Below are 26,180 nucleotides of genomic sequence, written 5' to 3'. Positions count from 1 at the left end.
ATGAGCTCTTGAAAAGCTGTAACCTAAAAGGTCATGGAGCGGGAGATGGGAAAGTCAAGTATTTTTGGTAAGCATGGACAAGATGGTCCATGGAGTAGTATTATTATGTAAGTTAACATCTCAGACATAGTATGCTGGTTAATTGCCAAATATGCAGATGATACATAGACTGACAGAGGACCACAGCAGACTGGTCGTTTAAGTACACAAGTGCAGATGGAATTTAATACAGAAAATGAGAATCTTTGTAGAAAGAACAATTTGACAATATTAAAGTGGCTTTATTAAATAAAGATTAAATGCCATAGTTCCAAAAGATGTGCTGGAAAACACGACCTTGGTGTGAATGTGAGATGGGGAAGTCCAATGGATTGTGGTAAGTGAAGTTAATGGTATCCTGGGATTCTTACTTAGACAGATAGATGAACAAACAGAGGTTGCATTCTGTCTTTAGACAACACTCGTTAGGGTCATAATGCCAGTTTGAATCCAGTACTGTCACTATACCTTTGGAAGAACAGAACTGCTGCCTTACGGTGCCAAATATCCACGTCCAGTACTCACTTTGGAGGCTGTCTGTTCTCCCTGTGACCACATGTTTCAGGGTTCACTTTGTGTTCACGCCAATTTCGTCCAGGTGCTTAGCTTTGTTTACCCCCTTCCCAAAGACATGTAGGTTGGGAGATTAATTGGCCAAAGTAAACTGCACTTAGTGGTGGTGGTGGGGGAGGATGGAAATATAAAAAAAATAAAACTTGGAATTCACATAGGAGTAGTGCATTTGGTTGGAGTGGCAAAAACTCACTGTGCTAAATGGGTTGTTCCCCTGCTGCATGTCTCGACAGTATTAAGGATGTGAGTATTCTCGGGAGCATACAGAGGAGATTTACATTAATGGTTCCATGCATGAAGGATTTCAGACACAAGGTTAGATGGGGGAAGCTAGATATGTTCTCATTAAGACTAAAAGTTGAAAGGAAATTTTGATAGAAGTTTATAAGATCATAACATGCAATACAACGATGGGAGGTATCTCATTGGAGGACAGTTCCATTTCTACGTTAAAACTTTGAACAAATAAAAAATCAAGCTGTATACAAAGGAGGGGAGAGTAATATTTTCTGCAGGTACTACCTGTGCTCCAGGGTTCTGATTGCAATGGACACAGTCAGTCAGAGATTTTAAAACAGATTTATACCCATATCATGGGGAGTGTGTGGGAGAATGTGAATCAAGATTGCTCTATTAGGAGCTACCATAGAGTTGATGGGCTGAATGGATTCCTTCTGCGCCACAATAACTTTATGATAAAATCCTGTTCTTGAATGGATGTTTAAAAGTGTAGATAAGTAGGTAGGCTTCAAAATGACATTAGACTATTTAGTGCCATGAAATTGCAGTAAGAATCACTTCGGCTTATTTTATATCACACCACAAATCTGATGGAACATTTATTTCCTGATGTGAATTGTGCTTGTGTGTCTGACAGTGTATCCGTGTCAAACATAGAGTTAACAAAGTCATTATATGGGGCTTTAATATGACACTTTTTGAACAGCTCTAAATAAGTAAATAAATCTCTAAATGAAATCTTTGCTAATTAAGTTGCAAGTGGCGTAAACCAAAGGCCTCTTCTTTAAATATACACATATTACAACTTGGATACAAAACCTGAAAAGCAGTGCACAGATGCATTGTCAGTCTGGGGAAAGGCACATTTCAGGCTTCAGAAGATGTACAGTAACTCTTGCATCAAGTTTGAAGAAAGTGAAATGAATACTTGCTTGTGACTGCAATGCTGTACCCATAGTGCTCATTTTTTGCCTTTGTGTTGTTAAAATAACTTAATAGTATCCTGTCTATACTTGTAAAACTAGAGCAATTTTGACATTGCACTCTATCTAAAAATATTTTGAAACTTTGCTTTCCCTGCTGTGAGATTAATTTTTATACTTTGCTCATTAGACATCTGCAGTCAAATCAAAATGACACAGATGGCCTGAAAAATTGCCAAATACGTAATTTACACAGTGCAGAAAGTTAAAATCAGCAATGTGCCACTTCAATAAATAAGAACATTAAATTTATGTTTTCCTCCAAAAACTGTTAAACTGCAGTCTATTTCATTTTCAACAGAATTTAAAAATGAAAAATTTGAGTTTTTGGGGAATGTTCCTCTTGTGGATAATTTTAGAAGCTGGTGTGAGCTGGTTTCTGTGGAGTTTAATTTCATGGAGTTGGTAAATAAAATAAATGGTTTTTGGTTAGTTTCTTCTTCCCAGAAAGGATTTGTCTATATTTAATTGTCACATTATAATCAATTTTGGAGATGTACTTTCTATGACACAGAACACAGATCAGTAAATCACAGAAACAGGGTCTTTGGCCCATGATATCTGCACTAATCATGATGCCAATTAAATTAATCTCATTTGCCTATGCATGGTCTATATATCCCCTCCCTCCATCCCATACTAATTCATGTACCTGCCAAGTGACTGTTAAAATGTCTTATCAATGTTGCTATCGTATATGCTTGTACTACCTCTTCCGACAGTACATTTCCAGCACCTACAACTTGCTGTGTAAATACCTGCCACTCACATGTCCCTTAATTTTTTCCCCTCTCACCTAGCTATGCCGTCTAATATTTGACTTTACAATCTGGGGGAAAAAAACCTTACTATCTATCTGACCATGACTCTCATAATTTTATATATTTTTTATTGGGTCGCTTCTCAGCCTCTGTCACTCCAGATAAAAAGTTCCAAATTTGTCCAAACATGCCTTATGGCTAATACATTCTAATCCAATCAACGTCCAAGACAGACTCTTCTGAACGCTCTGTGAAAACTCCACATTCCTCCTGTATTGTGATGACCAGAACTGCACACAATAATCCAAATGTATCTAACCAGTTTTATACAGCTGCAACATGACTTCCCAAGTTCTATTCTCAAAGCCCCAACCAATAAAATGAAGTATACCATATTCCTTCTTCACCACCCTATCTACTTGTCATGCCACTTTCATGCAGCTATGGAGCTGTATCCTAATATTCTTCTGAACACCGACACTCCTAAGGCTCCTGCCTTTTACTATATACCTTTCTTGTACATTTGACCTCCCAGAGTACGGCGTCTTATACTTATGCGAACTAAACTCCATCTGCTGTTTTTCTTCCCATATTTCCAACTGATTTGCACTCTATGTATCATTTGGCAAGCATCATAACTATTCACAAGTCCACTAATTGTTGTGCTGTTGGCAAACTTGCAAATCAGCCCACCCACACAAACACATGCACACACAAATACATAGATATATACACACACAAACATTCAGTGGCCACTTCATCACAAACACCTGTACAACTCCTCATTAATGCAAATATCTTTTGGCCAGGAAGGAATTAAAATATGGAAGAAAACATCAAACTCAAATAGGTTAAGGTCAGTGGATGTAGGCAAACCGAATGTCTTCATTCCTGTCTTGTGCTCGAAGGAATGGAGGCTGCCATCTTGAGAAGCTGCTATGTAGCCTCCATTTTGTGAACTGAATTTTGCTCAGAGATAACTTAATCAGAGCAATTGAATGTGGACACAAAGAGTTTTTGCTATTGATCTGCTAGACTTGAGATCAATCTCAGATAGTTCTTTATAGTGTACAATGGCAGGTTTGCAGAAGTAATCTCGTTATCTTGGCCCAGTGTTTGTATTTAACTGGTTTGAACCAGAGTCGACTAGAACAAAAGAAGTATCCTAAAGCATGAAGTTGTGTAACCTTTGGCTACATCCAGTAGGAATCTGACACAGGTCAGTTAGGTAACCTTGAGCCAAGAAGATTCAAGTGCAACATTTGAACTGAAAAGGGAAGACAATAAGAATTAGGGACTTCAAATTCAAAATGGTGAGAGCTCTGGAAACTAAGTATTGCAAAGAAGAATCCCCATGCCAAGGGCTGGGAGAAAAGGGATTGATTGTTTGGCCAATGGGAGATCTTTTACTTCAGTGTTATAAATTGGAGGAGTGGACTGAGTATTGAGTGAGTTATAGAAGCAACAGTGAAATTCATGTCTTAAGTTGTTGGCCTGGGGTTGTTGTTTGTGCAGAGACAATAATGTGCAGGCTTTAGTGAGAGTTGTGTAGTGGCCTAACCTAGATCCACTGATGATAGGTTAACACACACACACAGCCAGCAGTCACTTTATGGGGTACACTGATATACCTGCTCATTAATGCAAATATCTAATCAGCCAATCATGTGCAGCAACTCCATGCATAAGGCATGCAGACATGGTCAAGAGGTTCAGTTGTTGGTCAGATCAAATATCAGAATGGGGAAAACATGTGATCTAAGTGCCTCCGAAAGTGGAATGATTATTAATGCAGGGCAGGGTGGCTTGAGTATTTCAGAAAATGCTGATCTCCTGGGATTTTCATGTACAATGGTCTTCAGAGTTTATAGAGAATTGTGCAAAATACAATAGACATCCAGTGAGTGGCATTTCTGTGGGCAAAAACACCTTGTTAGTAATAGAAGGCAGAGGTGGATGGACAGATTGGTTCAAACTGATAGTACAGTCGGCCCTCCTTATCCGCGGGGGATTGGTTCCGGGACCCCTCACGGATACCAAAATTCGTGGATGCTCAAGTCCCTTATTCAACCTGCCTCAATGCGGTGGACCTTAGGACCCAGCAGAACCCCAGACCTATTTAACCTGTCTCAGGGCGGTGGACATTAGGACCCGGCGGTAGAGCTCTGAATCCACAGTGTTGCAGTTCACGAAAATAATCATGATCACGACTGAAAATAAAGTGGAAATAATAATGCGATCGGAAAGAGGTGAAATGCCATTGGTCATTGGAAAAGTGTTAGGCTACGTCGGTCAACGATCGGAACAATTTTGAAGGATAAAGTGAAAAAGGCTCTGCCCCGATGAAAGCTACAATTATTACTAAGCAACGCAGAGGTTTAATTATTGGGTTTTGGGGTTCTGGGCTTTTGATCCTCCACATCAACCCGGCACGGAGGAGAGCACACTCGAAAGCAGTCTGTCACTGGCTCCCAAGCCCGGCGGTGAAACATACGTTCTTAAGTGTTTTATATGCATAGAGGTAAAATATATATTATATACTAAGACAAACGTTTGACTAACTGATGCTAAATAATACCAGATGTACTTGTTTCGACTTACCTAGTAAGAGAACTCCCGATTTTTTTTCAACCCTGATCCACAATAACCCATGCACATCCTCCTGTATACTTTAAATAATCTCTAGATTACTTATAATACCTAATACAATGTAAATGCTATGTAAAATGGTTGTTATACTGCATTGTTTAGGGAATAATGACAAGAGAAAAAGTCTGTACATGCTCGAACAACAAGTGCTGGAACAGCACTTCCGGGTTTTCACAATTCGCGGTTGGTTGAATTCGCGCATACAGAATTTGCGAATAAGGAGGGCCGACTGTAACTCAAATAAGCACATATTACAATGCTGGCAATAATAATAAAAATTAATAACTTATTTATAGAGCACTCTCCATACAAACAATGTTGTGTGCCTTCAGGCTTTTGTAACTTCCTCCTGATGTTAACAATAAGAAGAGGGCATGTCCTGGGTGATGGGGGTCCTTCATAATGGATGCTGCCTTTCTGAGGCATTGCTCTTTGAAGATGTCTTGGATACTACAGAGGCTAGTGACCAAGATGGAGTTGACTAATTTTACAACTTTCTGTAGCTTCTTTCATCCTGTGCCACAGCACCACCCACCCCCATACCAGACAATGATGCAGCCTATCATAATACATTCCATGGTACATCTCAAAAAGTTTTCAAGTGTTTCATGAATAACCAAAGTCCTAACATCCCTTTGAACCTTACTGGCCACAGACCTCTAGTTAGAATAACAACCCACCACTACAGTCTAGCTTCTGTGCCTAAATCAATTTTGAAGTTGATCTACCAAGTCTTTGTTGGTTCCATGTGCATTAATTTTTGTACCAGTCTGCTATGTGGAATTTTGCCCAATGCTTTATTTAAGTCCATGATGACAAGACCATTTCCCTACTCTCATCAAACTTCTTCACTTCCTCAAAAAATTCAGACCAGTTTGTAAGACATGATATCTCCCACACAAATCCATGCTGACTGTCCCTAATAAGCCAATATGTGAGTAAATACTATCCCTAAGAATCTCCTGCAATAATTTCCCTAGCACTGATGTAAGAATCACCAGCCTATAAATTTACTATTTGCCCCTTCTGCCCTTCTTATGATTTATACCTTTTAGGTATCAGTCTCTTTTCAATTTCTTTTTCTTATGTTCTTTGTTCATTTTGAACTGGTGGTTATTAGGTGACATGACATTGCTGCTGAAGGATTCTTGTACTCTTAACAGTGCCTCTCACAGTTGTGACCATGCCTCACAACAGCAGATTAAACTCAAATGAGGAAGACAGCTTTGTACTTTGTAAGATCCCACTGTGGGCATGGAGACTTTACGCAGATATAAGGTCAGAGCTTGCGAGCTATTGGAGCAAGTTCTAACAAGAGGTCGAAATCTACAGGTACTGATTGAATGGTGTTCCTATCCAATATTACTTTTCACTGCCCTCCATTGCTAATCACAAGCTTCCAGTATTCAATCTAAGTTAAAAATATCACCTAACTGTTATGCTTCCTTCTACATTCCAAAGTAATAGTTGTTATTTCTGCTCTGTAGAGTTTCTCGTTAACTTTTTCCAGTAACATGGCCAAAGACCTTAGGACTTTATAACCAATGGTTCACAGCTTCAAAGAAAATAAGCAAACTTGCAACATGTAAGCTTGTAGACCACTAGATGACAGCCTGGTAATTCTGCTTGCCTTAGGAGTGAGTACTGATGACCGATTCTGCGGCAGTGGTCCAAGTTCCCCCACAATGTTCTAAAATGAACACTGCACGGGGAATTGGTTCATTACATGCACCCCGACTCAGAAATCACTCTCGGCACGCAAAGGTGACTCATGTCTGGAGGCGTTCAGTTGAATTTCTGAAGTGACACAAAACAAGCCAGAAATAGTTGTCATCATATTTCACTCTGGAAAGGAAACATTGATTTTCAATTGCAGAATGTTAAAACTATACAGACATCTAATTTTTCGACAAAGTCCTTTCTTAGTGCGACTTTCAGAACCAATCTGATTGATGTACGTGCAACAAAAGAAGGAAAGATAAAGAAAGAGTTTACTCCCTGTGTATTCGATCAGTTCTTTATCTGAGATCAGTTTTCACAATGAATCATATAGTCATTGTTTTTGCCAAAGCCCAGGCAATTTTATATTGACATCATTCATTTGGTATCATCGTCATTATTTGATTATTGCCAGATTTTATTTTAGACATCTCTGTGGCTTCTTAGTGAGGCATGAGATAATAATGTTAGGATCTAATCGTAATAACTCTGTCAGCTTGGGCAGCTTGAAATAAGTATTTCCCCAGGATCTGTAGGCTGCACTTCAGGCAACCATTGTGACAAAGTAATCAGGCTTTTGTTTAATTCAAACCTCTCATTAACTCATGAGAAGTACCTGCCACCTACATGAGGAGAAAGCTAGAATTCTAACCAGGTGATGGCAGAGAATGGAAATGCTGGAATCTGGAGCAAAATGCAAACTTCTGGAATAACTCAGCAGGTAATGCATCATCTCTGGGGGCAAAGGGATAAGGGATTGGTGGGTTAATTGAGCCAGGTCCAGGAGAGGAGGTGGGAGTGTTGAGACTGGTAGTTGATAGATGAAACTAGATGTGATGATGGGCAGATAGAACTCGGTGTGGGAGGGTGATTATTCTCAGCAATGGTGGGGGGGGCAGAAGGAGGGAACAGGTGAACAAAGGGAGAGAGATTCTGGATGGACTGATGAGTGGGTAAGAAAGAAAGATGTGTGAGTGACATTCAGTTTTCATAGGCTAAGTGGAACATAAGGTGTTGCTCTTTTACTTTGCATTGGGCCTCAGTAGCTGGTGTGAGTCTTACCCCTGTGGTTGGTAAGTTGATGGAGAAGATCCTGAGAGGCAGGATTTATGAACATTTGCGAGGTATAATATGATTAGGAATTGTCAGCATGGCTTTGTCAAGGGCAGGTCGTGCCTTATGAGCCTGATTGAATTTTTTGAGGATGTGACTAAACACATTGATGAAGGAAGAGCCATAGATGTCATGTATATGGATTTCAGCAAGGCATTTGATAAGGTACCCCATGCAAGGCTTATTGAGAAAGTAAGGATGCATGGGGTCCAAGGGGACATTTTGCTTTGTGGATCCAGAACTGGCTTGCGCACAGAAGGCAAAGAGTGGTTGTAGATGGGTCATATTCTGCGTGGAGGTCAGTGACCAGTGGGGTACCTCAGGGATCTGTTCTGGGACCCTTACTCTTCGTGATTTTTATAAGTGATCTGGATGAGGAAGTAGAAGAATGGGTTAATAAGTTTGCTGATGACACAAAGGTTGGAGGTGTTGTGGATAGTGTGGAGGGCTGTCAGAGGTTACAGTGGGACATTGATAGGATGCAAAACTGGGCTGAGAAGTAGCAGATGCAGTTCAACCCAGTTAAGTGTGAAGTGGTTCATTTTGGAGGTCAAATATGATGGCAGAATATAGTATTAATGGTAAGACTCTTGGCAGTGTGGAGGATCAGAGGGATCTTGGGGTCCAAGTCCATAAGACGTTCAAAGCTACTGCGCAGGTTGACTCTGTGGTTAAGAAGGCATACGACGTATTGGCCTTCATCAACCATGGAATTGAATTTAGGAGCCGAGAGGTAGTGTTGCAGCTATAAAGGACCCTGGTCAGACCCCACTTGGAGTATTGTGCTCAATTCTGGTCGCCTCGCTACAGGAAGGATGTGGAAGGCATAGAAAGGGAGCCAAGGAGATTTACAAGGATGTTGCTTGGATTGGGGAGCACAGCTTATGAGAATAGTTTGAGTGAACTTGGCCTTTTCACCTTGGAGTGACAGAGGATGAGAGGTGACCTGATAGAGGTGTATAAGATGATGAGAGGCATTGATAATGTGGATAGTCAGAGGCTTTTTTCCCAGGGCTGAAATGGTTGCCACAAGAGGACATAGGTTTAAGGTGCTGGGGAGCAGGTACAGAGGAGCTGTCAGGGGTAAGTTTTTAACTCAGAGAGTGGTGAGTGTGTGGAATGGGCTGCTGGCAATGGTGGTGGAGGCGGATACGTCAGGGTCTTTTAAGAGACTTTTGGATAGGTACATGGAGCTTAGAAAAATAGAGGACTATAGGTAAGCCTAGGGACACGTTCAGCACAACTTTGTGGGCCGAAGGCCCTGTATTGTGCTGTAGGTTTTCTATGTTTCTATGTTCTATGTTTCACTGTGACAGTGGAGAAGGCTGGGTCAGACTCAGAAGGAGCAGGTGGATTGACATGCACCCAGAAGCTCAAGAAATATGTCTATCTGCCTCACCTGGATGGTGATAAATGGGAGGTGTGGGGGGACGACGACAAGTGTGTGGAGTTGGTAGAAATGGCAAAGGCCACATTGGTTGCAGAAGCTGATGGTTTGAAAAGTGAGTGGACCAATATCTCTATTTTGCCTGGGGAGAGGCGGTTGCTGGTTAGAGTGGAGGTGCGTGAAATTAGTAGACTCCAACCAATATGGTTATTGACCAATTTATGCAGGAATTGTTCTTCTATCAATGAAAAAGAACCCAGAAATTCATGCTTGATTTATAGTTTCTTCATAGACAAAAATTTGGCCAATTTGCTTTCAGCATGGCTTATGGACCAGGCCCTATAGTTGCACTAACTCTTTCAAAATGTGGAACAATATCACAGTTTCGCATTTGCTAACATTACATTTTAATCCATTTGATTATTTCTCACAATATTACAGGTTAATTACTTTGATACACTACAGGGTTTAGTTTTTTGTTGCATATTGCATGGTTTGGGTAAGACAACGTAATCTTCTTCCACCTGTCTTGAATTTTACAGCTGTGGTCTTCGTTCTTCACACTCATTACATTAAAAGCCCATTAACAGCACGAAAAGCCTCACTGATTATGAATGGCAGCTGCTTTTCTGTACAAAGTTACTTCTTGCAGAAAAAAACACTGAGCTATAATACTTTGTATGAGGTTGTCATATTTCTCAAAATTACAATTTTTTTCCCAACTTACTGAGCCTTGGGAACAGTGTACATTTAGAAATATGCAGAACATTTTGGCAGAGCAGTTTTACAATGATCAGCAGAATTTTACTTTTTTATTTCGTCATCTTCCATTGCCTATAAATTTAAACTCATTCAAAACACTGTGGCTTGTATTCAGCTCATATCACCTAGTTTACTCTGACTCTGAGCACAAGAAATTCTAAAGATGCTGGAAATCCAAAGCAACACACATAAAAGGCTGGATGAACTTCCTTGGACTTTAAAGTAACAAATAATCTGGATGGTAGGATGAATGTGAACTGCCTATCAATCAAAGAGGGAAAGCAGGACCTGTTAGGATAGAAATGGAATCCTAACCCCAGTGGTCTGTTCTTTTATTGGAGTGTTCATGCAAAGGTCTGCAGAAAAACCAAGAGGCTACCGTTGGTCACCTTCAAATGACAGAAAGGCGCCACAGTTCCTCCCCAATGAGAATTGGTGGCCATTCAAACTGAGTGGGCCATTATCAGACACACTACTGTCAACTGATCCAAAGATTCTTTTCACCCATTTTGATTATTGCCACTGAATCAAATAACAGTCTAGTTTCAGTCAAGAGAACTGCAGTGTTGGGCAGCAAATGTAATCTGTCATGTAAAGGTAAATATATTTTTCATTTTTAGTCAGTGTAGTTTAATACTTTGTGTAATCCAGCTGTAGCATTGTTAAATAAAGAGATGGGAGGGGTTGATAAAACTACCTTCATTTCAACAAGAGATATCTTTAGCCATGTGATCTGTAACAATACCCAAAATTCTATGCTGTACAGAATATCCATTAACTTGTCTGGTGTAGTGAAATAATGCTATTCCTACTGGGCTAGTAATCCAGAGAAATGAACTAATGATTTGGCAATATGAGTTCAGATCCCCAAGATGAGAGTTAAACAAATCTGGAATGAAAGACTAGCATCAGTAATGGTAACCATTAAACTACTATGTTGTGAAAAACTCTCTGGTTCATTAGTTCCTTTGGGGAAAGAAATCTGATGCATTTTCCCAGTCAGGCCTATATGTAACTTCATAGCCATAGGAATGTAGTTGACTTTTAACACACTGTTGGAGTATCTTCACTACACGGAATACAGTAGTCCAAAGAGGAGGCTGAATGCCACCTCCTGAAGGACTATTAGGAATGGGCAATAGATAATTGTGTTGTCCACGTCCTGCGAATAAATGATAAAAAATCTTTTGTACATAAATTAACTGCTCTATGTCATAGCTGTTTACATCCTGCTTCTGTTCCAGTACTGAATAATGTAGCAATTGCTGATATATAGAAAACTCCCCATTATTGTCACATATAGCTTGGATTTAGAACTTTATTTAAGTACAGAAAGAATTCAAAGAGGTGTTTTGGGAAATCTTAGTAACACTTGATCCCACAAGTTGAGCAAACCAGCGCTTGTTGGTGTCTGAAGGGAGACAGCTCAGGAAGGCAGTGCACAACTCAGGCCATGGGCTGGGTCTGAATGACCTGTCTGCACTTCCTGCCCCTGAAGCCCAACCAGTTCCGTATCTGTTCCAAATAGCTTCCCACCACACTTGCTGCCTCAATGGTAGGGCGGCCAGCAGTCATACTGATACAGAGTGCCAGATTACATGTAAAAACTGACAGAGAATGAGGTACCGAGGGTGTACCCTACAATGGCATCTACTCCTTAAAAGTAGCAACTATGATGTCTCTGGGAGATATGTGGAGATATCTGATGCAGAGCTGCAGAGGCTGCGGTTACAGGGCAGGGGAAGGATTCAACAAACCCATCATTACACTTCACTGTTTGATGAGTGCCCTGGAGTCTACCAAATACAGAGACTGGGTGACTGAACTTCATCTGACATGGAGCTGGGGCTCAGGTTCAATGTTGGCACAGAATCCTGGAGAATAAAATGAAAATGGGCTGTGGACCGAACTGAGTTGTGGACCAAAAACCAGGGCTGGATTAATTGGATCTGTGTAGAGGGGATAAAAAGAGGGACAGGGAAGGGGCAGCCAGGGGGATGAAAAGGGGACAGTGAGAACAGGGGGAGGTAGTGACATAGATAGGAAGGGGCAGCTAATGGAACAGTGAAGCGGCAGTGTGAGGGCCAGTGAGGGGTGGTGACTGAAGGGTGAGTGGCGTTGAATGCAGCAATGCAGAAAAGATGAATGGAGCAGAGGGGGTGGGGGAACTGAGCAGTGAAAAGTCATTGAGGGAGCAGTGAGTCAGTGAGAGTGAATGAAGCAGTGCTAGAAATATCATTATTTGTTTATGTAGGATCATCAATAAAACACTCTGCTTAAGAATGCTTAGGATTCAAATCATGTTGGACCATCTAAGTGTTCAAGTGATTACTGCAGCATGGAACCAGTTTTTAACTTTAACTTTGATGCCTAACAAAGTTTGCAGAAGGATCTGTTGCTTTGCAGAAGTTCCAAAAGCAATACTACCTTTGGGACAGATGTTACAATAATAGCATTTCAAGCCAAAAGAGATTTCTCTCCTTTCAAAGTATTTGTGAAACATATTGAAGTTTTAGTGAATAACATCCACCCCTGTTTATAATTTGGCAATTCTTTGCAGAACTTTGCCAAGTCTTTGACAAAACTTGAAGGGATAAAACATCAATGTTTAGCAATGTCACGTAAACAACCCATTTGAGACATTTATTTTGCCGCCTTCTCTAGGCAGGGAATATATTTTCCCGAATGTGTTTATGCCAAAACGATGCAAGTGAAATAAATCAATGTGGCTTCCAAGATCTTTGTATGGGTTTACAGAGAAGTCTCTAAAAGGACAGTTTTAGTTCACAATTTGCAGACATGTCAAATGGTTTTAGCTACCTAACATCACAAAGCTGCATGTAATTTGTGCCTGAAACCTTTCCAACAGACTTGGAGAACCAGTGCATTGATATCACTTTCATTTATCACTTCCTGCGGTACAACCTCAGCCACTGACAAAACCTGACTTAGAAAGTTCCCCACTGATCCCAGAGTCATAGTTACTACTCTTTCTGCGGGTTGCTAGATGTTAATGTGATCTTGCCAGACCAAACAAAATTACTTCAGAAGCCCTATTTTAAAAAAAACAGGACTTTCACAACATGCTCTAGACAGAAACATTATTACATCTATTTACCTAATTATTGAAAAAACAAATGAAAGGAAAATACTCGAATGTTGGCAAAAGCTTTGCAGAACAAAGTCAGTCTACCAGTAACATTTTTCTATCAGTAATCTCACTACTTTTCTTTAATTGTCTGGTGATCATCAGGAACCATAATCTTGACTGTTTCAGTTTCAATTGTGAAACAGACAGGACTGGAAGAAGATTGCTGTTTTTGTGCCTAAGCAAATATTCTAAAATGTGTGATTTTGAAAGCTGAAGCACGCTTAATTTAAAAGAAAGCACAGATATTTGAGGGAGCATTTGAACATTCCCTGCCAACCAAATAACCCTGCACTTGGATCCTGCAGCCAACCACTTTTAAAATAATGGACATTGTTTTCCACAGCAATGTCAGCTATGTTGCAAGTTCTCAGAACTCCAGGAATACTTCTCATGCTTCCCCTGACAGCAGTTCCTCAATACAGGTGGAAATAGCTCCAGAAATCTGTCCAATATATTTACATAGCTAAATAACTAGGGTGACGGTACTGGCCAGGGCAGGCTGAGAGCAGAGAAGGGAAACTGAAGCAGAAGAATTAGTAGAAACATCTTGCTCATTGCATCTCACTGGAAGGACAGCTTTCAAAGCACTTCAGAGAATCACCCACATAGATAACTACCACTCTGATTGGTTCAATTGATATATAATTCCAAGTGTTCTTTGATGTTACAATGTCACAGGAAGTTTAAGCTAAACATGACAACATTTAAATACTTAGTTAAAGATTAAAATAAGATCATGAGGCATAGGAACCCAATAAGGCCACTTGGCCCATCATGTCTCACATACCATTATGGTTAATTTATTAACCTTCTGCAAAAAACACATCTCCACTGTTGTGTATTTAATAAGTCAGTAATATTGTACATATATTGTTTGATTAAGCATTCTTTGTTTACATAATTCATTAAATGTTATATGTTAAAGTAGGTGAATGGCATATGTCATTACGCCACCTCATCATAACTGTGCCTCGCTACAAGTAAAAATGAAACTAAGACACTTTATTCCCAGCTCTGTGTTTTTCTTTCGATTAGTTTTATGTTTTGGAGTTACAAAATATAACACTGGGAAAGAGGAAGTTTTAAATGAACCCGAGACAACTACTTACCTGCTGAAGTTCAATGAGCTGTTAAGTTAAAAAAAAGCGCAGAGAGACATTTAAGTTAAAAACTGCTCTTCGGGAGGGAAGAGACGATTGAGTTAAAAAAAAGGCAGAAATAGGATGAAATTCATAAACAGTGAGTGCTAGGTGATAATAATAATAAACGATGAGCAGAAATGGATGGTTATATTGGAGTGATGTCTTCAATTACACAAAAGATAACTGGATTTTGCAAACTGAGTTAATTGCGCAGTATTTTGAAGCAAAGGAAATAGCCAATGAAAGGCAAGTGCCAGTTTTGCTGATTCCATTGCATGGAAAGGCATACAATTTGCTAAGAGGTTAGACTGCTCCAACCAAACCAGCCAAAATCAGCTTTGCAGATATTGTGAAAGTAATGCAGGAATATTTAGAACTGAAACCACTGTTGATTGCAGAACGCTTTAGGTTTCATAAGAGGAATCAAAAGGAAGGGAAGTCTGTTTCAGCTCACAGTATGTGGCTGAATTGAAGAAATTGTCAGAGCATGGCCAGTTCAGTAATGGGCTTAATGATGCCCTTGGAGATTGTTTAGTTTGTGGAATCTTACAAGAAAACATTCAAAAACAGCTCCTAACTGAATCATAACTCACATTTAAAAGAGCAGTTGAAATCACTGCATTTATGGAAACAACAGCCAGAGACGCGAGTGAGTTGCAGTCAGGAATGAAAGTGAGCGTGAACAAAATTGCAATGTCTAAACAGAAACCTACCTGGCCAAACAAATACACCAGACAAATGAAGGCAAAAAGGCGAAACTTGCAGAAAATGCAACAAAGTGGGACGCGTACAAAGGGAATGTCAGGCAGACAAAAATAAATGGACTACACAGGGAAAAGATAAAGATTATAAATCAATTCACAGTTTCAAGTAGAGCACAAATCTGCATGCTGCTGATAAAAAATCTGATAATAATGAGAGTGACACAGGACTGGGTAGCCTTGAGGTTTGTATTGTTAAAACTAACAAGAGACAACCAATATGGCTTACACCAGAAGTGAATGGCAAATTAATTAAAATGGAACTTGACACTGATTCAGCTGCTTCCACAAAATTAGTTTGAACAGCATTTCAAAGATAAAGAAGCCTACTGATATCCAAGTAAGAACTTATACTGGAGAAAAGATAACTTCTGTGTGAATGACATTCAAAAACAGTGGGCTTGTATGTGGTAAAAACAGAGGGGCCAGGATTGTGGGGCCCACCATTTACAAGCCAGATCCCCTGTAATAGAGTTAACTGAAAGTGAATTAAGAAAGGTACTGGATGATGCCACAGCAGTGTTCAAGGATAGCTTTGGGAAACTCAAGCATATTAAAGGTAAAATAGTATTAAATGAAAATGCTGGACCCAAGTTTTGCAAAGCCCATCCAGTTCTATGTCATCCATGATATAATAGCTAGTGAGCTAGAGCACATGGAGGCTGAGGGAATTATTTCCTAGGTTGAGTGGAGCCCATGGGCAATGCCGATGGTCCCAATAGCCGAGAAAGATGAGTCTGTCAGAATCTGTGGTGATTTTAAGGTCACCATCAACTCAGTACTGAAAGTAGAGTTCTTGGAGGAAGTAACAAGCAGGGTGGACAAAGGAGAGGCAGTGGAAGTCATTTACTTGGATTTTCAGAAGGCATTTGATAAGGTGCCATCTATGAGGCTGCTTAATAAGATAAAATCCTATAGTGTTAAAGGAAATATACTGGCATGGATAGAGGAATGGCTGACAGGCAGGAGGAGGCAAATGGAAATAAAGGGGGCCTTTTCTGGTTGGCTGCCAGTGATTTAGATAATGGAATTTGTGGCTTTGTGGCAAAGTTTGTGGATGATATGAAGATAGGTGGAGGGGTAGGTTATCCTGAGGAAATAATGTGATTGCAGCAGGACGTAGTCAAATTGGAAGAATGTGGAAAAAAGTGGCAGATGGAATACAGTGTTGGGAAATGTATGATAACGTATTTTGGTTAAAGGAATAATAGTGCAGACTATTATCTAAATGGAGAGAAAGTTCAAACATCAAAGGTGCAGAGGGACTTGGGAGTCCTTGTGCAAGACTCCCAGAGGATTAATTTACAGGTTGTGTCTCTGGTAAAGAAGGCAAATGAAATGTTACCATTTATTTCAAGGGCAATGAAATATAAAAAATCAAGGAGATAATGCTCAGGCTTGATAAGACACTGGTCAGGCAGCATTTGAGGTATTGTCAACAGTTTTGGGCCCCATATCTCAGACAGGATGTGTCATCATTGGAGACAGTCCAAAGGAGGTTCACGAGGATGATTCCAGGAATGAAGGGGTTAACATATGAGGAGCACTTAGGCCTGTACTCACTGGAATTTAGAAAAATGGGGAGGGGGTGGAATCTTGTTGGAACCTACAAAATGTTGAAAGGACTAGATAAGGTGGATGTGGAGAATGTTTCCTATGGTGGGATTATCCAGAGCAAGAGGGCTTAGCCTCAAAATTGAGGGGTGACCTTATAGAACGGAGGTAAGGAGGAATTTTTTTTAGCCAGAGAGTAGTTTATCTGTGGAATGCTCTGCCATAGACGGTGGTGGAGGCCAAGTCTGCAGGTATTTTAAAAGTGGAAGTTGATAGTTTTCTGATTGGTCAGGGAATCAAAGAATATGTGAGAAGGCAGGTGTTCGGGGTTGAGTGGGATCTGGGATCAGCCATGATGGAATGGTGGAGCAGACTCGATGGGCTGAATGGCCTAATTCTACTCCTATGCCTTATAGTCTTATGATATTTTTGCAAACCTTTCTGGAGGAAAACTCTTCAGCAAAATGGACAGCTGAGGCCTACCTATAGATGGAGATGGAAGAAGAGTCCAAAGTGTTTCCCACCATAACACTCACAAAGGGCTTTATCGCTAAAACAGGCTCAGTTTTGGAGTAACACCTGCACTTGCACTCTGGTAGAAAGCTATGGGCCAGGTGCTGCAAGGCTGCCCAGACACTCAGTCTTAAACAATGTTATCAGCAAGGATGATAAGGAACATTTTCAAAATCTCAAGACAATGTTAAAAAGATTAGAAGATTATGGGCTCAGGGCATGTCGCAACAAGTGTGAATTCTTTGAACCAAATTTAAACAATGATGTGACCACTCACTGTGGTCACATCATTGTTGCAGAAGGATTACACAAGTGTGCTGAAAAAATTCAAGCAGTGCTGGATGCCCCAAGACCAAAGGACATGTCAATAGTCATAACACATATTATAAGCGATGGAAGTGAATGTCCCATAGCCTTTGCATCATGCTCCTTTACTGTTACACTCAGATTGAAAGAGAGCCCTTGTGTCTAGTTCGGGGTGTAAAAGGTTTCAACCAGTAATTGAATGTGAGAGATTACTGATCATACTGATCATCAACCACTAGGGTCGATTTTCAATCCACAGAAGGTGTTCCACTAACGGCACCATCACAAATTCAGAAATGGGCTCTGTTTCTTGGAGCACCCAATTACATGGTCAAATTCAAGATGATGACCAGCTTTGGAATTGCTGATGGACTGTCCCATCTGTGCTTGGGAAAAGAAATACGTACGTGAAAAATTTACAAAAGAGGACACTCCTCTTGACATATTCTCCCGAATGCAAATTGAAAGTCTCCCTATTACGGCAGAGATGATCACAAAAGTAACCAGAAAAGACCCCACAGTGTCTCAAGGTCTACATGGCAATGAGAAATGGCTGGGATGTACCCCACTTCCTCCACTTTTCCAGCATCGGGATGAACCTGCCCTTGACTGAGGTTGCCTTATGTGGGGAGTGAGAATTGTTGTATCAGCTAAGCTGAGAGCTAGAGTGTTGGATGAGTTACAGGCTGGTCATCTAGGCATGGTCAAAATTAAGGTGTTGGCTTTAAGTTTTGTCTGGTGGCCTGGGATAGATCAGCAGATCAATCAACCTGCATGCACTGTTTGGAATGCCAACATGTACAGAAAGCGCCAAGAGTAGCGGATCTCCTTCCCTGGGAAAGGCTTGCATTGCCCTAACAGAGGATTCATCTGGATTTTGCTGGATCATTCATGATTATAAATTTCTTGGTAGTAGTGGATGCAGCTACAAAGTAGCCAGAAGTGTTCCCAATAGCCTCCACTCTGGCCTCACACACCATGGATGTGTTGATAAACCTCTTCTCAAGGACTGGTGTCCCAGAACACTTAGTCAGTGAAAATAAACCACAGTTTGTTATGAAACAGTTGGCATATAAAATATAAAAAGCAAGGAGATAATGCTGAGCCTTTATAAGACACTAATCAGGCCATACTTGAGCCCCATATCCCAGAAATGATGTGTTGCCATTGGAGAGTCCAGAAGAGGTTCATGAGGATGATTCCAGGAATGAAGGGGTTAACATTTAGGGAGTGTTTGGTAGCTTTGGGCCTGTACTCACTGCAAGTTAGGAGAATGTGGAGGGAATCTCATTGAAACCTACTGAATGTTGAAAGGATTAGATAAGGTAGATGAGGAGAGGATGTTTCCTATGGTGGGGGTATCCAGAACTAGAGGGTACAGCCTCAAAATTGAGGGGTGACTTTTTAGAACAGAGGTAAAGAGGAATTTTTTTTTTAGCCAGAGAGCAGTGAATCCATGGAATGCTCTGCCACACACTTTGGTGGAAGCCAAGTCTGTGGGTATATTTAAGACAGAAATTGATAGTTTCCTAATTGGTCAGGGCATCAAAGGATATTGTGAGAAGGCAGGTGTATGGGGTTGAGTGGAATCTGGGATCAGCCATGATGGAACTGCGGAGCGGACTCGATAAGCTGAATGGCCTAATTCTGCTCCTATGTCTAATGGTCTTATGGTCTAAGGCATATTATATCTGCACTGTACTACCCAGCTACAAATGGCTTGGAGGAAAGGTTGCCCAGAACCTCAAGAACACCGTGTGAGGAATGTCAGCAGACAACACTACACTGATACTGAATCAGAAGCTCACCAATCTCCTCCTTGTATATCACAATGCAGCATACTCCACAACCAGCAACTCACCAGCCATTGTCACTTGTGCTCACACTTGGATCTGCTCAATCCCATTTGGAGTTTGCAGGACAAACAGCTAGGACATTTTACAGGCTATTGGATGTTTCACTCCTGGACATGCCAAGCAGTCCTGGCAAAGATCTACAGAGGTAATCAAAAACTGGGTACTCGGAAAGATCATAGACACAACTGGCCCACTCTCCTACACAGTGGAGATTGTGTCTGATGTCATCTGGAGATGACCCATCGATCAGCTGAGGACAGCAGCGTCAATTGTTAGAGAAGAAAAGTGTCTCTGAGATAGCATCTTTAACTCATATGTTCTGGTCGTGTCCGCTTTTGGAAAAATATTGGAAAGATATTTTTGATATTATTTCTGCGGTATTGAACATTGATTTACAACCTCATCCTATTACTGCAATTTTTGGTTTACCAATGATGGACTCACTCCATTTATCCTCTTCCGCTTGTTGAATGATTGCATTTCTTACATTAATGGCTAGAAGATCTATTTTGTTGAATTGGAAAGAAATTAATCCTCCTACCGTATTTCATTGGTTTTCTCAAACTATGTTATGTCTAAATTTAGAAAAAATTAGAAGTGCTGTATTTGATACTTCTATTAAATTTGAAAAGATATGGAGACCATTTATTCAATATTTTCATATGATGTAATATGACCCTGTTCCAAGCCTATTTGTTTTTCCAGTTTCGATTTTATATATGTTGAGAGGATCGGAGTTGACGACACTGATGATTTTGTATTTTTGTGAGATATTATAAACAGCCCTTTTTTTCCCCATTTTTTTTCCTCTTTTTTCTTTTTTTGTTTTTTTTCCCCTATTAGTTATTAGATTATTAGATTAGTTTTTTTGCATAACTTTCTTTCTTTTTCTTTTTTCTGTTTTTAAAAAATATATATTATGATATACCTAGGTTTGCCTTGTTTATTTGTATATTGTATCATCCATGATTTGGGAATACTCATTTATACTGTAATCATTGCTTATGTATTCTTTCATGTTCAGTTGAAATGTGTATGTTTGTAATCCCATTATCTATGTATCAATTTTATTTTGTTGATATTAATAACAATAATAAAAAGATTGAAAAAGAAAAGAAAAGAAAAGTGTCCAGATCTGTCAGAACCACTCCTGCAATCCCAGAGTCAATTCCTCGGACCAGCTCAGAGGAAGCCCAGAATCTGAGATTGTTTCACAGCCATGAGTCTAAAGTCTCACCAGCCAAGCAGGGTGACCACCTTGTGAAGAAAGACGTTCTCCCTCAAGAGTAGGAAATCCTCCACAGCAAATCTTTAGGCCTGAATGGACAATTTAAAATTTACTATGCTAGTGGGTGTCTAAATAGTAATTGTTTTATATATATATATATATTATACTACAGCTGCTCAGGTTGGGATTCGAACCCAGGACCATCTGTCTCGAAGTCAAGTGCTGATGCCACTATACCCCCAGCCGGCCCATATACACTGTATAATTCAGTTATATACTATGTATATAACGTGCAGAAGTTTTAGACAAATATACATACAGCTAGGGTGCCAAAGACTTTTGCACAGTACTGTGGTAATTTTATGTGTTGCACTATACAGCTGCGTGAAAAAAAAGTCTTCGTGACATATGTGAGTGATGATAAACCGGATTCTGATATGGGTCTCTATTATTCACTGAGAGTGGGAAGGGGGCAGGGAGAGGGGAATCAAGTTTGGGAAAAGGGAAGGGAGAGACATTCTGTAATGATCAGTAAACCAATTGTTTGGAATCAAATGATCTTGCCTGGTGTCCCAGGGCTTGGTGTGTCTGCATCAGTGCCACCCCCCACCCTGGCACTCCTTCTTTGCCACCTGTCCCACACCCCTCCTGAAGTGATCTACCCTCACCATTCTCAACATCCTTTGCTCCCACCAGATTTACAAACTTGCTCTCTGCTCCATGTTGACAAATACAGTACTGTGCAAAAGCCTTAGGGCACATATATACATGTGTGTGTATGTGTAAGTGTGTAAACAGTACTGTGCAAAACTGTTTGGCAAATATAAAAATTTCTGTAAAATGAAGATGCTTTCAAAAATGATGAAAAGTTTCTACATATTAAAAAAATTACTATAAAGAACAGTAAACAGTAAAAATCTAATCAAATCAATATTTGATGTAACCTTTAAAGTTACATCAATTCTCTTAGGTAATATGTTGAGCAGTTTTATAAGAGAATCAGCTGGTAGATTGTTCTAAGCATCTTGGAGAACTTGCCACAGTTCTTCTGCAGACTTTGTCTTGCTACTTCTGTCTCTCCAGGTAATCCCAGACAGTCCCAGTGACGTTGAGATCATTGCTCTGTGGAGGCTATTGTATCTGTTGAAGCTTTTTATTTTTTTTTTCCACTGAAGATAGTTCTTTATGACCTTGGCCATATGTTTGTGGTCATTGACCTGCTGCAGAATGAAGTTGGGGCTGGTCAGACGCCTCCCTGATGGTATTGCGTGATGGATGACAATATGCTTGTACTTTCAGCATTGAGGATTCCATTCATTCTGACCAGATCACCAACTCCACTTGCAGAAATGCAGCTCCAACCTGCAGGGAATTGCTGCTGTGCTTCACTGTTGGCGGCAGACACTGATTGTCCTGTATCAGACCGCAAAGCACTACAGCGAATGGTGAAAACTGCCCAGCGGATTATCGGCACCCAATTGCCCACCATTGAGAACAACTACCATAAACGCTGCCTGGGCAGGGCGAAAATCATTATCAAGGATGCATCTCATGCTAACCATGGACTTTTTACTCTCCTCCCATCCGGTAGGTGCTACAGGAGCCTCTGCTCCCACACCAGCTGGCACAGAAAGAGCTTCTTCCCTGAGGCTGTGACCGTGCTGAACCTCACATCACAGCGCTAAGCAGTACTGCATCCATATTGTACTGTCTCAGAACTTCTATATTTCTGTGCTGTAGCACTTACTTTTTATTCACAGTTATTTTGTAAATAAAACCATTCTTGGCATTTCTGGTTAGATGCTAACTGCATTTCATTGGCTTTGTATTTGTACTCGGCACAATGACAATAAAGTTGAATCTAATCTAATCCATGTACTGTTCTTCAGCTCTTCAATGGACAACTTGCCTTCCGCCTGAACCAAAAATGTCAAATCTTGACTCATCAGTTCAGAGCACTTGCCGCCATATGCTCTGCTTTTTGAAAAGTTTGATCAATTACTTATAATGATGATGCTGTTTGAAATAATTGGCTGTCAGCTTAATAACTTGTACACTACTGCTGATCAAAAGCCTGTTACTGTTGGTTTGAAGGGGAAAGCTATTGCTGTAATAGCTGGAATATTTTTTGTTTTATTAAATAAATTGGAGAGACAGAGTTAAAAGGTTTAATGCAGACTAAAAGTGCAGGATGTGGTTCTGTGTTAAGATGTCATTAATTCCCTTTTCAAAAACCCATTCTTCAGCGCTCTAGCAACACACACACAATGCTGGAGGAACTTAGCAGTCCTGCTGAAGGATCTCAGTCTGAAACATTGACTGCACTCTTTTCCACAGATGCTGCCTGGCCTGCTGAGTTTTTCCAACATTTTGTGTGTGTTGCTTGGATTTCCAGCATCTGCAGATTTTCTCTTCTTGTCTTCAGCACTCCAGATGGACAGAGTATAAATTTTGCTTGTTACTCATCTGGACAAAACAATATTTGCCAGTTATTTTAGATCAAGCAGGCAGACATTGTTTAAACTTGTCCAGTTTAAACAAGAGAAAAAGAACTTGTACTGCATGCAAAATCTATGTTTAAATGTAACAGGAGACTGCATTATGTAATAAAAACAGCACTTTCTGCATTAATTGACTGAATTAGACTGAAGAACTAGACAATAGGCTTCATTTTATTATTATGAAAATACAAGTCTTGGCAAAATCATTGACACATTGACCCCAATTGACCACTACACAGATTTTCAGTATAAATCAGTAAAAATCTTATTATTCTGTCTGCTGTTCTGACTGCAAAGTTCAAAAGTAGGTCTCAGTACAATAGTTTCTTTCAATATAGATGTTATTGGTTTGGTTTTCTGCTTAATGACAATGCTACAAAAGTAGAATACATGCTGAGTGATGGCTGAAAAGTCTATTTTCCACTTGCCAAAATTAATCCTCTGAAAGTCAGAAACACAGTTCGCTCAAGCAAATGATCAACAAGCAAAAACCTTTTCTCTCTGAATGTAACTGCATATTACATCTAACAAATGATTTTTAAGATTAATATATTCATACCTTTCTAGTGTTCTTTTACTAGCACCCAACCTATTTTGCATTTTTAAAATTCAATAATTAATTTTTGCATTTTGCAGTACTTCAGATGAGATTGGCAATTCAAACTTTTAAAGAATGAGCAGAAGTTACTATTTTAGAATGCATTAAAACAATAAAATGAAAAGGCAACATATCATAAATGTAAATATTTTGGCAATACATAATATTTCCTGTACCTAACATTATTCCCTTTGTACATGCAGTATTTGTACAATTAGGGTCTTTTTAATGATCCCTGAATTTGTGTGATTTTACAGCCTTGTTGGCTTTTTTCCTCAAACATCAGGAAATACTTCTATAAAAGGTATTGTCAATAATTAAATTCATTAATGGTCACATTCATAGCCACTTCAAGAACAGAAAACATTCAACATATGCTTCAGTTTTGTCAAGGACTTTTTCAAAAGCAATGGTTTTTACTTTACTAAAAGCCTACGAAAATACCCAATAGTATTCTAAGAAAATTAGTCTCTATCTGCTGGAGGAAGCAACAAAGTCCCACACGCCAAATGAGCAACGTTACACAACAAATATTCAGCATTATTTTGGAAAATGCCCAATATAAAGTCAACCATTTAGGAGACACAGAAGGAAATCCCAACTTTTCCTATTAATGCTAAAATCTTTGTCATGAATAATGAAAGCAAACTGCACAGTTGGCTTAATTTCTTACCTTACCATACTTTTGTGCATATGATCCTGTGAGCAAAGAATGAAAGATGATGATAGTCTCATCTAGATCCCAGACAAATACTCGCTGTAAATACAAAGATAATCAGTGAAATAATACTTACTTTACATTGAATTGCAAAATATTACCCTTTGGTGGAATCATTTTTAAAGATGCAAATGAATGAACTTGATACTATATATGATACTAATTATATTTCTCACATCAAACAAAATGCCACAGACTACATTAAATAGATTTATGTAAATTTAAAGGTTTGTTCTCATAAATGAAATTGAAATTTTTAGAGATTTAATAGGGGGATGGGGGGAGGGGAAGGAGTACAAGGTAGAAGGAAATTAGGTGAAGCCAGGTGAGGGGGATGGGGGAGAGGGTATGAAGTGAGAAGCTGGGAGGTGATAGGAGGTAACGGTAAAGGGGTGAAGAAGAAGGAATCTGATAGGAGAGGAGAGTGGACCATGGGAGAGTTGGAAAGAGGATGGGTACCAGAGGGAGGTGATAGCAGGTTAGGAGAAGAGAATTGGTAAGAGGGGAATGGAAGAAGGAGGAAGGGGGAGGAAGAAAATTACTGGAAGTTGGAGAAATTGACGTTTATGCTATCAGATTGGAGGCTACCCAGACAGAATATAAGGTGACCTCATCATGTCAGAATGTGAGTGGGGATTGGAATTAAAATGGTTGGCAGCCAGGAAATCCTGCTTGCTGCAGATTGAGCGAAGGTGCTCAGGAATGTAATTGCGCACCTTCACTCCATCTGCAATGCCTAACATTCTATCAGCCTTCCTAATTACTTGCTTTACTTGAATACTTGCCTTTTGCAAATAATATTCTAGTTATTAGAATAGGATACCAGGAATTATCTACATCTCAGTACGATTCAATCTTTCTCTTTTTAGATAAGATGCTTTTTAAAAATACTTTATTGAAATAATGAAATTTTTTAAACATTTCCCAAATTATTTCATATTCTATTTAGCACATCTTTATCCAAATTACTCAAGTCCTCTTTTCACTTTGTAGCCTGATTTTGCCCTTTTCACAATTTCCTTTCCTATCTAATTTTGTTTAATTCCTTGTGCTGTTCTTTCTGTTCCTTTTACCGATGAGTTATACAGTAATTTCCCTTCTAATTTGGAGTATTTTTGAAGTGCTTCTTCCCAGGCTGCTGTAGTTTTTTTGATTGCCCTGATGAGTCCCTCCCTTCCTTCAGCTGACTGTAAAACAGAGCTTCAAGTGACTAATCATTGGTCACACTGATTAGATATCCTGATTACCCTGCCAGCCCAATGGAGATCTCACAGATGAAGTCTGTTGAGAGCTTTGAAAAGATAATTGATTTTGAGGCAGGAGTTCAAATCCCACCATAGCAAATGGGGAATTTTATTTCAAGTAATTAAATAAATCTGGAATAAAAAGTCAGTTTCAATAATAAGTTACCATGATACTACTGGATTTATCAACTGGTTTATTAATATTCTTTAGGAAAGAAAATCTGGTTTTCTCATCAGTGACTTTAGAACTACTAAAGAGGTGATTCTTAACTGCCCTCTGAGATGATCTGGCAAGCATCGAAGTCCAGGGAACTCGCAACACTAGTGCTACCTCCCTCTCCATACTTGCTGCATAACCTGCTGAGTTTTCCTAGCATTCGCT

The 26,180-nt window shown here is 39.7% G+C and overlaps 1 protein-coding gene across 15 annotated transcripts in view; it reads right to left on the bottom strand.

Moving 5' to 3' along the window:
• The window catches only part of eya4 (EYA transcriptional coactivator and phosphatase 4), a 421,501-nt gene that overhangs the window by 66,979 nt on the left and 328,342 nt on the right, over positions 1-26,180 (bottom strand). For all 15 annotated transcript variants that reach the window (XM_073056352.1, XM_073056353.1, XM_073056365.1 and 12 more), the window contains one exon: positions 24,510-24,593. In XM_073056352.1, coding sequence (XP_072912453.1) covers positions 24,510-24,593 — 84 coding nt within the window. The remainder of the gene's footprint in view (positions 1-24,509; positions 24,594-26,180) is intronic.

Source organism: Hemitrygon akajei, chromosome 9 (assembly GCF_048418815.1).
Source record: "Hemitrygon akajei chromosome 9, sHemAka1.3, whole genome shotgun sequence".
NCBI classification, from domain to species: Eukaryota; Metazoa; Chordata; class Chondrichthyes; order Myliobatiformes; family Dasyatidae; genus Hemitrygon; species Hemitrygon akajei.
This window is presented reverse-complemented; position numbering and strand designations above follow the sequence as displayed.